The following is a 15,226-nucleotide window of genomic DNA, read 5'->3' as shown; positions in this document are numbered from 1 at the left end:
CATGGCCCTGATATCAAAAACAAAGACATTACAACAACAAAAAAACAGATCAACATTCCTTGTCAACACAGACCAAAAATCCTTGACAAAACTTCAACAAACTGAATTCAGCAATATATAAAAAGGATAATATACTATGACAAAGTAGGGTTTATCTAAGGAATGCTAGCTTAGTTTAACATTAAAAAAAGCAACAATTAATGCAATTTACTGTGTTAACAGAATAAGAGGACACCATATGAAGAAAAAGCACCTGACAAAAACCAACACTCATTTGTGAGAAAAATTCTCAGTTAATTAGGAAGAGAAGGGAACTTTCAATCTAATAGAAGATATTAAAAAAAAAATCCCTACCACTAACTTCACACTTCATAGTGAAAGATAAGTGCTTTCCCCAAATAAGCAGGAACAGACAAAGATGTTCATTCTTACCATTCTATTCAACATTTCATTGGAGGTCCCAACCAGTGTAATAAAGCAAGATAAAAAAATAAAAGGCATGAAGATTGTAAAGGAATAAGTAAAAATCTCTTTAGTCACAGATGACATGTTTGTATACATGGAACATGAGAAGCAATCTACAAAAAATACTAGAGCTAATGTTTCAGCAATGTTACATTATTCAAGATAAATATAAAAAATCAATTGTATTTGTATTTCTATATTCTAGCAACAAACAATTGGAAATTGAAATGAAAATATCATTTATAACAAGTTATATTATATATATATATATATAATATCAAAGTCACAAAATACTTAGGAATAAATTTAACACAATTCGTGTAAGATCTGTTTACTGAAAAGTATGAATTAAAATTTGAAATTAAAGACATAGGTAAGTGGAAATAGCAAATCCATGGATTGAAAGAGTAAATATTGTTAAGATATTATGTCTCCTCTATTTTATATTAGTAATACATACTTTTATACAAATCCACTTAATTCTTTTCAGTGACTATATGTATTCCTTGAGTTATGCCTCATATGAATGAAGCGTAACTTGTCTAACCAGTCCATCAAAAAAAGTTTGGTTAAGTAAGTATTTTTTGTTCACTAAATTTTGTTCATAAATCTACTTTATGATTCAAATATGTAAACATACCTGATATACATATATATATATGAATATAACTGTCTATAACTGTCTTAATCTGGCCTAGATCATAGGATCCAAATTGTATTATTGGCTTACACAACATTCTTATATATAATAGTTCATAACCTTATTACATGTAGTGGGTGATTTGCTAAATTAGCCATGAACTGGACTTTTTATGGGATCCCATGTCATCTTTGGGCTTTCTCTATGGTAGAAATACTTGGGCCAGTCACATGTGCAGGGTCCATTCCTCTCATTTTTCCCCAGCTGGGCCCAACTCTTCTTCCAGCTGAGATTGCCTCTTTATTCCATGCCTGGCTGGCCAACCTGGCACTGCAATTCTTGGGCTGGAACTGGTCCCTTGATCAGTGATTTTGGGCATGGCCGATTTGGTATCTCATGAGGGTTATGACTGAAATTTCACTGCTAATCACTTCTAATATGTACCTTCCCAACTCTCTTCATTGGTGATATAGTGTTTTCCCATAGATACATCTATTTCCTACTGGGATATCTGGTACTTCTTGCAAAATGGGTAGTTGCTACTGGGGTTAAATAGTTACCAGAAAAAGGCTAGATTATGCTTCCAATTCTTCCATCTTAAAAATATGTTTTCCAGTATGGATGTTCAGACACTTATTATTCAAACATTGATTCAATTGTTTATTCAATGAATACCAAGTTGCTGGGTGTTAACACTCTTATGAGCACTGAAAGGGAATACAGACAACCAAAACCACAGATGACCAAATGAATGGTACAGACTTGAGTGTTATAGGAGTATCCTTGAACCTCTTAACAAGTTTGACTTTTTTTTAGCTCTCTCCCTTTTGCAATCTATCTTCCATACTCTACCAAGTAAGTTTTCTAAAAACCGAGGCTCATTTGTTTTCACAGAAAAAAAAAAAAAAAAAGTGTAAGCTCTTTAGTGCATCATTCAAGGCTCCTCACTGGCTCCAATTTCCATTCAAGCCTTAATCATTCCCACTCTCTCTTATAAACCCTATGTTCTACTACTATATCAAACTTCTCCCTGGTCCCATGAAGCACCAGGTCCTTTCCAATTTCTATTCCTTCTGCTCATAATGCCTTTCCATCTTCTTCACCTGGCAAACTCCCAATCAACCTTCAATAGTCAGTTAAAAGTCTTGGTGAAACATTTCCTCTATGCTCCTCATCTATCCTGGGTTGAACATATTGTTCTGTTCTATTAGACAATGAGAGTTTTGAGGACATTGAGTTTATCTTGTTGATCTCTGTAGTCCTGAATCCAGATTTGAATAGGGCCTGGCAAAGTAGTATGGGCCCAATGAATTTTTGGTAAATGAATGAACGAACAAATGAATGTGAAGGAAAAGCTCAAAGGGCCTTGGTATATTTAGGTAAGGGCTTTTTAAAAGCATAGGACTTTAAGCTGGACTGAAGAAGACCGTACAGAGGTAGGAAAAGGGCATCTGGAGGAGGAGGATTATTATCCTAGGAGACAGAAGAACAAAAGCCTGAGACTGAGAGGGAAGACACTGAGGGTGTTAGCCAGCAGACTGCAGCTGCCTGCTGCACTGTCCTGACCTTTTCACTGATTAGATTTCTCAATTACATTTTCAGCTCATGGAAGGCAGGGTGTTTTGTTCACTCCTTTGTATCCCCTTTATATTTGACGCACATCTCCATAGCCATTGTTCCTACAGTCTTGTGGTTCTTATTTTGTCTTGTAATATAATTATTTGTGTATTTACATATCTCCCCAGTACTCACACTCCCCTTTATCTCAGGCTGTTTGAGATACGGGAATGAGGTCTTAGTGTCTTTGTCTCTTTCAAGACACCTAGCATAGTGCCTGGCACACAACGGGTGGTCAGTAAAAAAACGGGTAGTTTTTTTGAGCTACCATTTGTTGATCTGATTATAGAGGACTAAAAGGATATTTCTGTGCAACTGTGTATTGTGGCAGAAAACTTATATATGCCTTTATACTGTGTGGGCTTTTTTTGGGCAATTTTCGTTAAAATGTTATCTTATTGTACCTGGAAGACTGTCATTTCAATTTTCTTCTTTGTTCCCTCTTGGATGACTCACATCTCTTATACCAGAAGGATATGACAGAAGGGATTTGAAAGAGTTTGGACAAATTTATGAATGACAGTCATAAACGTCTGGATATAAGAAGTTGTTAGGCGCATACAAACAGGAAGGAGAAAACTTGCATTTCAGAAATGCCTATTTTGAGCCAAGAACTGTGTTAAGCACTTGACATACATTATATCTCATTTAATCTGGCAGACTATATCAGTATAAAGATAGGACATGTCTATCTAGAAGGCCAAGTCCACTTTCAGCCAGGCATCTCCTAGGTACCAGAGGCAGTATTCATCTTCAGTAAAATTTTATCAACCTTTAAAGATAGGTGGATCTATAGATTTGCATTTTTTCCTGGGAACAGGACACTCATTCTCAATTCAGGCTTCTACAGCTTAAAACTTTGTTTTTTGACATAACTTGATCAGTTTTTAAAGTCTCAGTGCTTTAAATTACAATGCAATCTGAGATACTCCTACAGCAATAACAGAGATTACACTTGTTCACAAATGTAATTTGTTCACTTACCTTTATACTTCATAAAGCTTCCAAATACAGAATAAAGTTAAGTCAAATAACGAAAAGAGACTTCTATTAACCCTGACACCAGTAAATTGTCTCAAATTATAGTGTGCCTTTTATTTGTATTCTAGACACATTGAGTGGTTTTTCTGAGATACGTATTATACCTTATCTATGGGTAGAAGAAAATTGGGAGGGAATTAGTTTAACTTGTTTCTAATTTTTAAAGAAATAATAGTAACTAAAAAAGCATCATGCTCCCAAGTATACAGCTTCTGCATTGAGCAAGAATCAAAATGCTATAACCCAAGTACCATCTAGACTCCTTGGGCAATGCCTTGAGAAGGTGGGGTGGCAGCCATTGATTCATTATTGTAAGTCAGAGTCCAAAGCCTGCAGCTACACATCCTGATCTGTGATAACACGTTTCTCACCAGGTGATGGAGTGGGTGGGAAGCAAAGGGGTATACTTTCAGATAAAGGGATCAGCACACTCACAGTTCTCAGAGAACTTTCTATTACATACACCTCTTTTGAGAAAACTAGAACAGACATCTGTGCTTGGAAAACATAAAGTCCATCTCATATGACTAAAGAAAATGGCAAAAGTTTAAATGACATGTTTCATATTTTGGATGGCTCTACCCCAAATTTTGTGTGCCACTAATTGTCAAAAAAATACCAGACCTGTCTTGGTAATGGTTATGTGTGTGTATTTTTAAATTTTACATCAGCCAAAGAAAAGTGAGGGATCAGGACTACCACCAAAAAACAGAGGTGCGACATACTGCCTATAGGACATTTTAAAGATAGAGGAGAACCCAGTTTCTATATTTAAAAAAAAATTACCTCTTCTGTTTTGAGACTAGAGGATGAAAATATACACATATTCCAAAGATTTCTTTGTATGAACAGGTGACCCCTTCCCACAGTCTCTGTAATTAATTGAGAAATTAAAGTTGGTTGGCCTTTGAGATCTCTTATTAAAAAAAAAGGCAGAAGGTCTTGGATATTTTGGAACAAGAGCCCACTATTCTGCCAAGACAGTGTGTTATTGTTATTGGAGTGTCTCTCAACAAAACAGTATTGAGTGGTGAGGACGTGATTTTGATTAGGTGGAATGACTCAGCTCTTCCCCTTAAAGAAGAGAGGACTGTCAGAGCCTTACTTACCTCATGATCTGGGATCTCAGAGGATAGTGTTTTCCCTAGGATGACCCCGGTCAAGTATGTCCAGCATCGAGCCGTGTTGGCAAGGTTATAGCCTCCTGTCTCCATCAAGAATTGTGAAGTTAGGAAAGAATAGTCACAAAACAGCAGGAGAGGAAAGGGGGGTAAGGAAGGAGAGAAAAATGTTTTAATAAAAGGGCTAAAAAGATAATTCTAACTTGCAAGATTATACCCATGCATCTTTAATGATATTTTTGAACCACTTAGTAGGCAGACTTAAGCGAACCAATCAGGCCATGCACAGTGTGGAACCGGGAAGTCCAAAGCCTACAAAGATCCAAAGATTCTCATCTCTGAATGAATATGCTCCAGAGGACTCCAAGCTCCTCAATTCCACCAAGAAACCTGGATCTTTTGAGATGACCTACTCAAAGCAAAGGTTTCTGTGATGAATTTTGCAACAATTCTATAAAATGACTGCTAGATGTGATTTGTATATTAAACCTATTGGCAGATACAGCCCTGGAAACCTCCAGGAAAGAGAAAAGGAAAATGCTGACAGAAATAGACTTCCTTCTTTTCATATCAGCATTCCTTTTCTCCACAAAACACAGGCATAGTGGCAGAGATCAAAGAGAATAAGATGAGGAAGGGAACTATTGATTGACACTCTGACCCACCTCGTCAGGTCCTGTCACAGTCACCCAGCAGCCATATTATACTGGCTAATAATCAGCATATTTTTGTGCTGAATAGATGTGTTCTGCCATGCAAGGGCTAGAACATTGGCCTTTAGCTAAATTCCAAGAGTGTAAGGATAAAATGGAACAATTTCCTAACCTCAGAGTGTTCTGCGGGAAATAGAATCTGGTCTATTTTAGGTAGGGAGACCATATCATTTATCACCCACAATTTATCACCCACAATAGTACATTTTTAAGAGTAAAAAGGGACACTATTAATAATTATACTGGAATAACATGTATAAATTGAGACATATGGCCACCCTTTTCTTAAGCCTTTCTATTCCATGTAAGGTCAGGGATGCTGGGGCTTCTGCAATGTATCTTTTTGGCTTCATTGGAGTCCACTGAAATTTGGGGATGTGGCCCTCTCTGCCAATTGTCTATGTGATATTGGGGGTTGAGAATTTAAGTGAAATAATACTGGTATTCCTTTAAACACTCCCAACATGGAAAATCTGAATTTATCAGATCAGCTTATTGGGTATGATTATTTGATTTCAAAAGGAATCCCCACAGGTTTTAGGTAGCAAGTTCTCTCTGGCATACAACATAATTTGCAAGAATTCCCACTTATGCACTGGTATTTTCAGGAATACACATATTGCATAAGAAGAGTTATATATTCTAAAGCCAATACTTGGGGCTGAGAAAGCAAAGAGGCTTTGAAAGTTCTAAAGTAAAGGCTGTAGCCTCAAACAAAAGTAGAATTCACACATCTGTATTTTGCGGAAAGGGCTTTTTTTTCTTCCCTCTGGGCCTACCTGTATCATAATCACTCTTTAGTGCTGTCAAGGAAAGTAATATGTCCATAGTACTTATCAATGTTATCTTTTCCCTGAGTTGAAGTTAATACATTTCTTGCCAGCTTTTCAGAAGAGGTTGTTTCTTATAAGCACCTTCAATTTCAATCTCTCTAGGGTTTGAGGCTGCCAAAAGACCATGCTTGTGTATTTGTGTTGAATTCTCACTCATTTTCGTAAGGCCTCCCCACAATCTCCTTTAATTTGGTTTTTACAACAGGTTGACAAACAACAAACTATTAGCACTTCCATAATACACTTTAAACTCAATCTGCTTGACCATGTTATTTTAACACACTAATCTATTCATTTAACAAAATAAAGATTGTGCCAGATAGAAGATTCTACACAAAGCACCATCAAAGGTAGCTCAGGTTTGTGTAAATGCTTCTATTGAATAGACCCAGCTTTCTGTTGGTTAAGTACTACAAAATATAAGTATACTTTGAAGGTAAGAATGCCCAAGAGATGCTTTACATCTCTCAAATCCATGCTTTTTTAGTGGGAAAGAAGTTGTTCTTGAATTCAACTTAGATATTCAATTAATTCATGTGTTTATTACTTGTATGTGAGTAGGGTTAGAATTTTAGTGGTATCTTTCCAAAAGATAATGATTAGAACTGGGAATCAAAGGTGATCCTGAGAGAAGATGGATCAAAGTCCACTGGGCTCAACATCCTCTATTTTAAATAAGATTTGATGTCACCTTTAACCAAAGCACCTTTGCTTCAGGAATGGAAACTTAGACTTCAGAGTGCCAAGGAGTCAATGCACATGCCAGGCTGAGGAGAAATGTGTCAGAGTACTTCCTTATGCTGAACCATGAAGGTGGCAGAATTCATTGACTCAGGCTTGTGGACCACGGGCAGCCTGGTATTATCCAATCTAAGAAAGCCAAGTTTCCCTCAGTGTCAATGGACAAAATATGGCAAAAGGTCAACAAATTCTCCTGGTGACCTTCCTTTGTACTTACCTCCTCCCAAGATGAGCGTTGCCAACTCCCATTGAAGGATGTACTTAAGACATTTGCCAATTCCAACTGGAGTCATGTTAAAGGAGCACATGGGATCCCCAGCTATTGTATCAGCTCCCAGCTGTAAGACCACTGCTTTGGGATTAAAGGCTATGTACACTTCCTTTAGTACACTGTGGAAAAGAAATAGTAGATAAAATGTCAGAAAAAGATAGGTCTGTTTGGTCTAAGGTTGGTCGTGAGGGTAGTTGGAGGTATAGCTGAATCAGCAAATAGTGAAAGGAAAAAACCCAACTTGTCAACTCATCAAACTTTCCATCTAAAAGGGGTAAATCAGACTTCATGTAAATTATACCTCAATAAACCTGACATACTAAAAATTTCCCCCCACCTCCATCCTCACCAAGGACCAAATTTACTTTTCTATTTTAGAACTCAGATTTCCTTTAAATATCCATTGTAATTTAATTTCAACAGCCACAGGACATAGTGCACACATTTACGCTATTTTCAATCTGTGAAAATAGGACAGACAATATACTGAATGAATGATTATTTCTGATAATTTAAGATTTTAAAACACTTGGAGTTTATCACCTACTTATCAATGAGGGCTGGTGAAGAGAATTAAACTCTTTCTGAAAGCATAGATGTTATCAGCTTACTTTTTATTAGGCTAAAGGACTTCTGGGTTATGAAATACAATCCCCCCTCCAATTTGTATGTAACCAGAGTATTATAGGGAAGGAAACTGGAACAACTGATCCAAAACTATAAATCTGAAAGCACTCCAAAGAACAAACTGTAGTGGGTAAAATGAACATAATTTTGGGTAGAATCATTCAATGCTATCAAATCAACCTAACAGCTTTTTTGGGTTTTTTTGACAGAAGCCTTAGAGATGAAAAGGAAATTATCCCTGTGACAGATGACCTTAGTCAGGCTTCTAGCATTATCATTAATTGAATGTTGACAATGTCCAGAATGCATTCCTAGGAGTTATAAGGTCCCTGTTCTCAAGGGGCTTACAATCTAGCTCCTAGACAAATGCCAGTCCTCGAGGGCTTGAGTACCTCTTACAGAGACGTACAAACAAGTGCAAATTAACATACTTCAGAGTTGAGAAAATGCAGAGTCAAAAAGTGATAAAAATGTTGCAGTTAATGACCCCTTCATAATCAACATGTCAAATTATACCAGTGGAGTAAAAACAGAAAAATCCCAGATTCTTCTGAAACTGCAAAAAGAATGCAGGGATATGAAATGCTGTCCTCCAAAATTCATATGTAACCAGGGCATTGAAAACTAATGAAAACTGCTCAGCTACAGAGGCATTCTTTGACTCAAAAGACCAGTTTGTTTTGATTTCTCATCTACGTAGACAAATATTCAGTGATTGTGGAGATATAAGAATATTATAAAATTTATGACATATGATCCTTAATACAGAAATACTCGGGCCTATTCCCTCTTTCATGTGCTTATCTCCTGAGTGCAGAGGGAAGATAAGCCACCTGAATAGTTAGCCAACATTTGTTGAGCAGCTACACATACAGAGCACCCTATTAGCTGCTGCCAGGAGATACAGAGGGAGGCATGATTTCTGTTTTAAAAGGGTTTATAGCTTGATGGGGAGGATGGGGAGGCAAGCAAGACTAATGCTTTTTTTCATTTCATGCATTCCCTCATTTTGCACACATTTACTGAGTGCCCTCTGTGTATCTAGTATGTAACTGTACCAGATGCTTCAGGAAAATAAAAAGATGAATATGACACAGTTCTTATCTTCATGTAGCTCAGAGCAGAGGGGGAACTTGGACCATGTTAATAAATAACTAAAACACAACGAATAAAGAAGTATCAGAGATGGCACAGAGCAGGAGGTAGAGTAACTCTTGTGAGGTCTTACAAGAGGAGAAGATATACAATGAGCCACCTATCAAAATGGCTAAAATGAAAAACAGTGAAAATATCTATTGCTGGTGAAGATGTGGAGAAACTCGGTCACTCATACCTTTTGGGTGGGAATGTAAAATGGTATAGCCACTCTGGAAAATAGTTTGGCAGTTCCTGTCAAAACTAAAAATGGACTTGGGGACTTCCCTGGTGGTGCAGTGGATAAGAATCTGCCTGCCAATGCAGGGGACATGGGTTTGATCTCTGATCCAGGAATGAGAAGATTTCACATGCTGCGGAGCAACTAAGTCTGCAAACTGCAACTATGGAGTCTGTGTGTCACAACTGCTGAAGCCCAAGTGCCCTGCAGCTGCACACTGCAACGACTGCGCCTGCGTGCTGCAACCAGTCTCTGCATCTAGAGCCTGCAGTCTGCAATGAGAGAACCCAGTGAGAAGCCCACGCACCACAAGAAGAGTAGCATCTGCTCGCCACAACTGAAGAAAGCCTGCATGCAGCAACGAAGTATAACAAAATATATAAAAACATAAAATGGCCTTGCCATACAATCTAAAAATTGCACTCTTGGGCATTTATTCTAGAGAAATTAAGACATTTTCATATAAGAATTTGTACCTGAATGTTCATAGCAGCTTTATTTTTAACTACCCAAACTGGAAACAACCCAAATGTACTTCAGCCAGTGAATGGTGAAACAAACTGTGGTACACTCACAGCACTGGAATATTGTTAATCAATAAAAAGAAATTCTTGATACGTACAAAAAACATGGATGGATCTCAAGGGAATGATGCTTGGTGAATAAGACCAATCTCAAAATCTGTATAGCACGATTCCACTTATATACCATTGGTGAAACAACAGTTAGAGAGATGAAGAGATTAGTGGTTGCCAGGAGTTAGGGATGAATGTGGCTATAAAAGGGTAGCATGAGAGCCTTGTGGTGATGGCACAGTTCTATACCTTGATTGTGCTAGTGGTTGTGGTTATGCAAAGCTACATGATAAAATCCCAGAGAGCTACACACACACACACACACAAATACATGTATAACTGGTTAAGACTTAATATGCTGTATAGATTGTACCAATGTCAACTTCTTGATTTTGATGTTATACTATAATTGTGCAAGATGGCAACATTGGAGGAGGCAGGAGGAAGAGTACACTGGACTCATCTATACATTTTGTTACAACTTCCTATGAATCTATGATTATCTTGAAATAAGTAAAAAAAAAAAAAGACTAGGAAATATTTACAGGCACATGGGGTGAAGGTAGGGGAAGGAAGCAGGGAGGTTGTGGGGATTATGGGTAAGGGACTAGGTTTAGAGGAGGAACTGCATGAAGGCTTGGATCAAGGAGTGGTGGAAGTGAGGCTGTTGAGGCAAACATGACTTAGGGCACAAAGGGCCAGATAGACCAGGCAGGCTAATGTTTGGATTTTTACTTAAAGGCTATGAAATGTCTTTAAATTGTACCAATATTTTTCTTAGATCAGTCTCCCAAGGCAATAGAAATAAAAGCAAAAATAAACAAATGGAACTGAGGCAAACTTATAAGCTTTTGCATAGCAAAGGAAACCATAAGCAAAACGAATACAACCTACAGAATGGGAGAAAATATTTGCAAGTTACGGACTGACAAGGGCTTAATTTTCAAAATACACAAATAGCTCATACAATTCAATAATAACAACAAAAAAATCAACCCAATCAAAAAATAGGCAGAAGACCCAAATACACATTTTTCCAAAGACATACAGATGGCCAATAGGCATGTAAAAAGATGCTCAGCATCACTAATTATAAGATAAATGCAAATCAAAACTACTTCACGCTGGTCAGAACGGCCATCATTAAAAAGTCTACAAATTAAAAAAAAGTCTACAAATAACAAATGCTAGAGAGGGTGTGGAGAAAAGGGAACTCTCCTACATTGTTGGTGGGAATGTAAACTGGTGCAGCCACTATGGAAAACAATATGAATATTCCTTAAAAAAACTGAAAATAGAGCTACCTTATAATCTAGCAATCCCACTTCTGGACATATATCCAGAGAAAACTCTATTTCAAAAAAATAAATGCACCCCAATGTTAACAGCAGCACTATTTGCAATAGCCAAGACATATAAGCAACCTAAATGTCCATTGACAGATGAATGGATAAAGAAAATATGGTATATTCTGTTTGTATACACACACACACACACACACACACACACAGGAATACTACTTGCCCATAAAAAGAATGAAATCATGCCATTTGCAGCAACATGGATGGACCTAGAGATGATCATACTAAGTGAAGTCAGACAAAGACAAATACCATATGATATCAGTTATATGTGGACTCTAAAATATAACACAAATGAATTTAGTTACAAAATAGTCACAGACATAGAAAATAAACTTACGGTTACCAGAGGGGAAAATGGGTGATGGAAGGATAAAGTAGGAGTTTGGGATTAGCAGACACACACAAACAAGTATATAACTGGATCACTTTGCCATACATCAGAAAGTAACACAACATTGTAAATCACTATACTTCAATAAAAAAAGAATTCATTAAAAGGTATGAAATGTCTCAAACATTGTATGTGTGCATGCACACATGTACCATATGCACAAGGCATGATTAAATTTACATTTTTAAAAGATCCTCTGATTATAGCGCAAGATAAAGTGAAGGTTATCAGGAGGTTTTTGCCACCATCCAAGTCAGTGGCAGGAAGGCTCAGAGGGAAGAGTTGGATTTGGGAGATACTCCTATGGTAGAATCAATTGGGCAATACACACTGTCACACAAGAAAAGCATATGAATGTTGATACCAGTCCTGAGTGTTTGGTGCTAGGGAAGAAGAAAGGATAAAGGAAGGCAGGTGTTACTGGGAGAGTTGTTTTAATAGCAGCCAGGAAGGGAAAATGAGAATTCTTTTTTAAATGAGTCCTCAGGGCTTTAGATGGGTAGAGAAAAGGGTAATTAGAAGCTTTGAAAAAGGTGGGGTATTTTGTTCACAGTGTAAACGTCAAAGCAACTAGAAATAAGGACAGCTCACCTCATGTGAGAGGACTACATGGTGGACACTTAAACTGAAAATTGCAAGTTTTCCTTTGGTTTGATGTTCAAATGGGAAACACTGAAGTCTGAGACCAGTACTGATGCTATTCAAAACTAATGCTTATTAGGAACTTTGATTTTTGCTGTTGCATGCAAGGCCAAAGAGAGGAAGACTGGAGGTAAAGATATTGGCAAAAAGGGTCTTAAAGCATTCTGGGCACAAGAGCAACAGGAAGCATAGTGAGGTAAATTTGGAAAAAATGGAAAGGGTTAGGTGACAGATTGGTTGTGGTGGGGGTCAAAGAAGAAAACACATTGCCCATTCTTCCAGAATTCACAGGGAACACAAGGACAGAAATTGGTATATTCCTTATTTTTAACTTTCAAATTGAGTTTTCCTCCCTCTCATCAGTCTTTCCTTTTTTAAGGTCAATGTCATTTGCTTATACTAAACAAATACTATCAATGTTCTTATCTACAGACCTATAATGTATTCTTTTCAACTTCCTTGAGGATTTTGGTTATCTGGTTCACAATTTTTCTGTCTTTTCATTTCCTTGCTATCATTCTCTGCAGTTCAATAGTCATTCACTCACTCAAATCTTGATTCAAGTACCTACTCTTCCCTATTCTGGGCACTAGAGATACAGAAACAAGCAAGACTCTAAGAGTTCCTGGTCCAGTAAGGGAGGGAGACAGGAAAACAAATAACCATGATAAGTGCTACCTTAGTCATTCATTCATTCATTCAAGAAATGTTAATGGAATGCCTATTTGCCACGCACTAGGTTAGGCAATGAGTTTACTACATTGAACAAGAGAGAGATGCTGCTTTCCACTGTGACCCTCCTAGTTCTCTGACATTACAGTTTCTTCACCTTTTGAATAATAGTGATGTCCTCCTGCACTCTGCTTGACTTATCCCTGGGCGTAGTCATGCTTTGGAGCCTGATAAGGAAGCACTTGGAATTGCTTCACATCTAAGACTCTGAACTACCTTTTCTGTGTACAATTTGCCATCCTTCCATGTTTCCTCCATTGAACTTACTCTTTATTCTCATTGTAACTCCTGTGTCCTAGTTTTTCTTCTATTTTCATCATCCATCAGCCCACCTTTTGTCCTCACACGTGCTTCACTACTTGTTTTGGAGAATATTATCTGTCATTTTAAACATACTTAATTCCCTAACATGTTTGTCATTTTAGCCTTATTAATCTTTAGCCTTTGGATAAATCACACTGTCAGAATTTTCAGCTCTGTTCTGCTGGAGAAAGCTGAGAAATCAAACCAATTTCATCTTCTACAGCTTATGTTACAACTCCAACTTAACAAATTCCATAAACATTTATTGAGTGATTAACACGTGCCACTCCCTCTGTGCAGCTTGGCAACTATTTGCTTCACCTCCAATTGGTAAACAACTACATTTCTTGCAGCATCTAGTCTAATTTTTTAAAAATACAATTATCCTGAAAGTAAATTCTTCATGTTAAAAAAATCAAACATAAAAGTCTTATCAAATAAAAGAGGAAAAAATCTCCTTTTCTTCATCTTTACTCTCTCTCCAAAGGTAATTCCTGATTCATTACACATAGTTTCAATCAGCTCAGTCAAGGATCAGAAAAAGTTTGATATATATCTTTCCAGATCAAACTTTTTCTGCCTTATGCTTGAGTAAGCTAGTCAAAGCTATGTCTAATAAATGCCTTCTTCTACCTCTTTTCTTTACCTGAAAATGTCTTCCCTCATATTCCTTCTCTTTCTTGAGGCTAATTTTACCAGCTTGGCACTAGATCCTATTTCCAGTTGCTCTAAGAGCCATGTATCACCAATGAGATCTTTCACATCTTTAGTCTCTGCCTTCCTACTGATTCAGTTCCTTTGGGTCACAAGTTGTCCATCTCTTCATCCTGTTTTCTTCATTGCCAAATTTGTCTACTTATTGGCTACCTATACATACTTCTTGCAATCCCATTTTTTATCTCACTGCTCTCCTGAAATTGCTCTCCTGAAGGGAGAGACTAGATCTCTGTGTCATGATATCCAAAAGTCTTTTCTCTGTAATCTTTATCAACTTTTCAGGACCAACTGACAGTGTATACTGCTCAAAGATCTGCAGCTGGTCATCATCAATGGCTGTAGCTCCACTAAAAGACTTAAACAAAAAAATTTTTAAACCTTTATCGATATTCACATACCATACAATTCCCTCATTTAAAGTGTACAACCCAACAGATTTTAGTATACTCACAGAGTTGTGCAACCATCACCACAATGAATTTTAGAACTTTTTTTTTATCGATTGCAGCACAAGACTTGTGGGATCTTAATTCCCCAACTAGGGATTGAACTTGGGCCCTTGGCAGTGAGCGTGTAGAGTCCTAACCAATGGACCACCAGGGAATTCCCTGGAACATTTTTATCATCCCCAAAAGAAACCATGTACCCAACAGCAGTTACTACCTACTCCCACCACTCTTCAACCCCCTGCCCTTGGCGACCATGAACCTACTTTCTGTCTCTAAGGATTCGTCTAATTTTGACCTTTCATGTGTGGTCTTTTGTGACTGGCTTCTTTCATTTCATTTAGCATACTATTTTCAAGGTTCATCCATGTATTAGTACCTCATTCCTTTTTATGGTCAAATAACTCTCCATTATTTGTATACACCACATTTTCTTTATTCACCATTTATCTGTTGATGGACATTTGGGCTATTTCTGTACTTTTTGGCTAATATGAGAAATGTTGCTGTGGACCTGTTTCCATTTCTCTGAAATACCTAGGAGTAGAATTGCTGGGTCATATGGTAACTCTATATTTAAGCTTTTGAGGGAGCTGCCAGACTGTTTCCCAC

General features: G+C 37.4%; 1 protein-coding gene across 2 annotated transcripts in view; it reads right to left on the bottom strand.

The window, feature by feature from the left end:
- HDAC8 (histone deacetylase 8) overlaps positions 1-15,226 on the bottom strand; it is a 238,674-nt gene that overhangs the window by 132,129 nt on the left and 91,319 nt on the right. For both annotated transcript variants that reach the window (XM_024988193.2, NM_001076231.2), the window contains 2 exon segments: positions 7,389-7,561; positions 4,873-4,967 (listed from right to left, as the gene is read on the bottom strand). In XM_024988193.2, coding sequence (XP_024843961.2) covers positions 4,873-4,967; positions 7,389-7,561 — 268 coding nt within the window.

Source organism: Bos taurus, chromosome X (assembly GCF_002263795.3).
Source record: "Bos taurus isolate L1 Dominette 01449 registration number 42190680 breed Hereford chromosome X, ARS-UCD2.0, whole genome shotgun sequence".
In the NCBI taxonomy this organism is placed as follows: domain Eukaryota; kingdom Metazoa; phylum Chordata; class Mammalia; order Artiodactyla; family Bovidae; genus Bos; species Bos taurus.
Note: the sequence above shows the minus strand (reverse complement) of the source record. Positions and strands in the feature narration are given on the sequence as shown.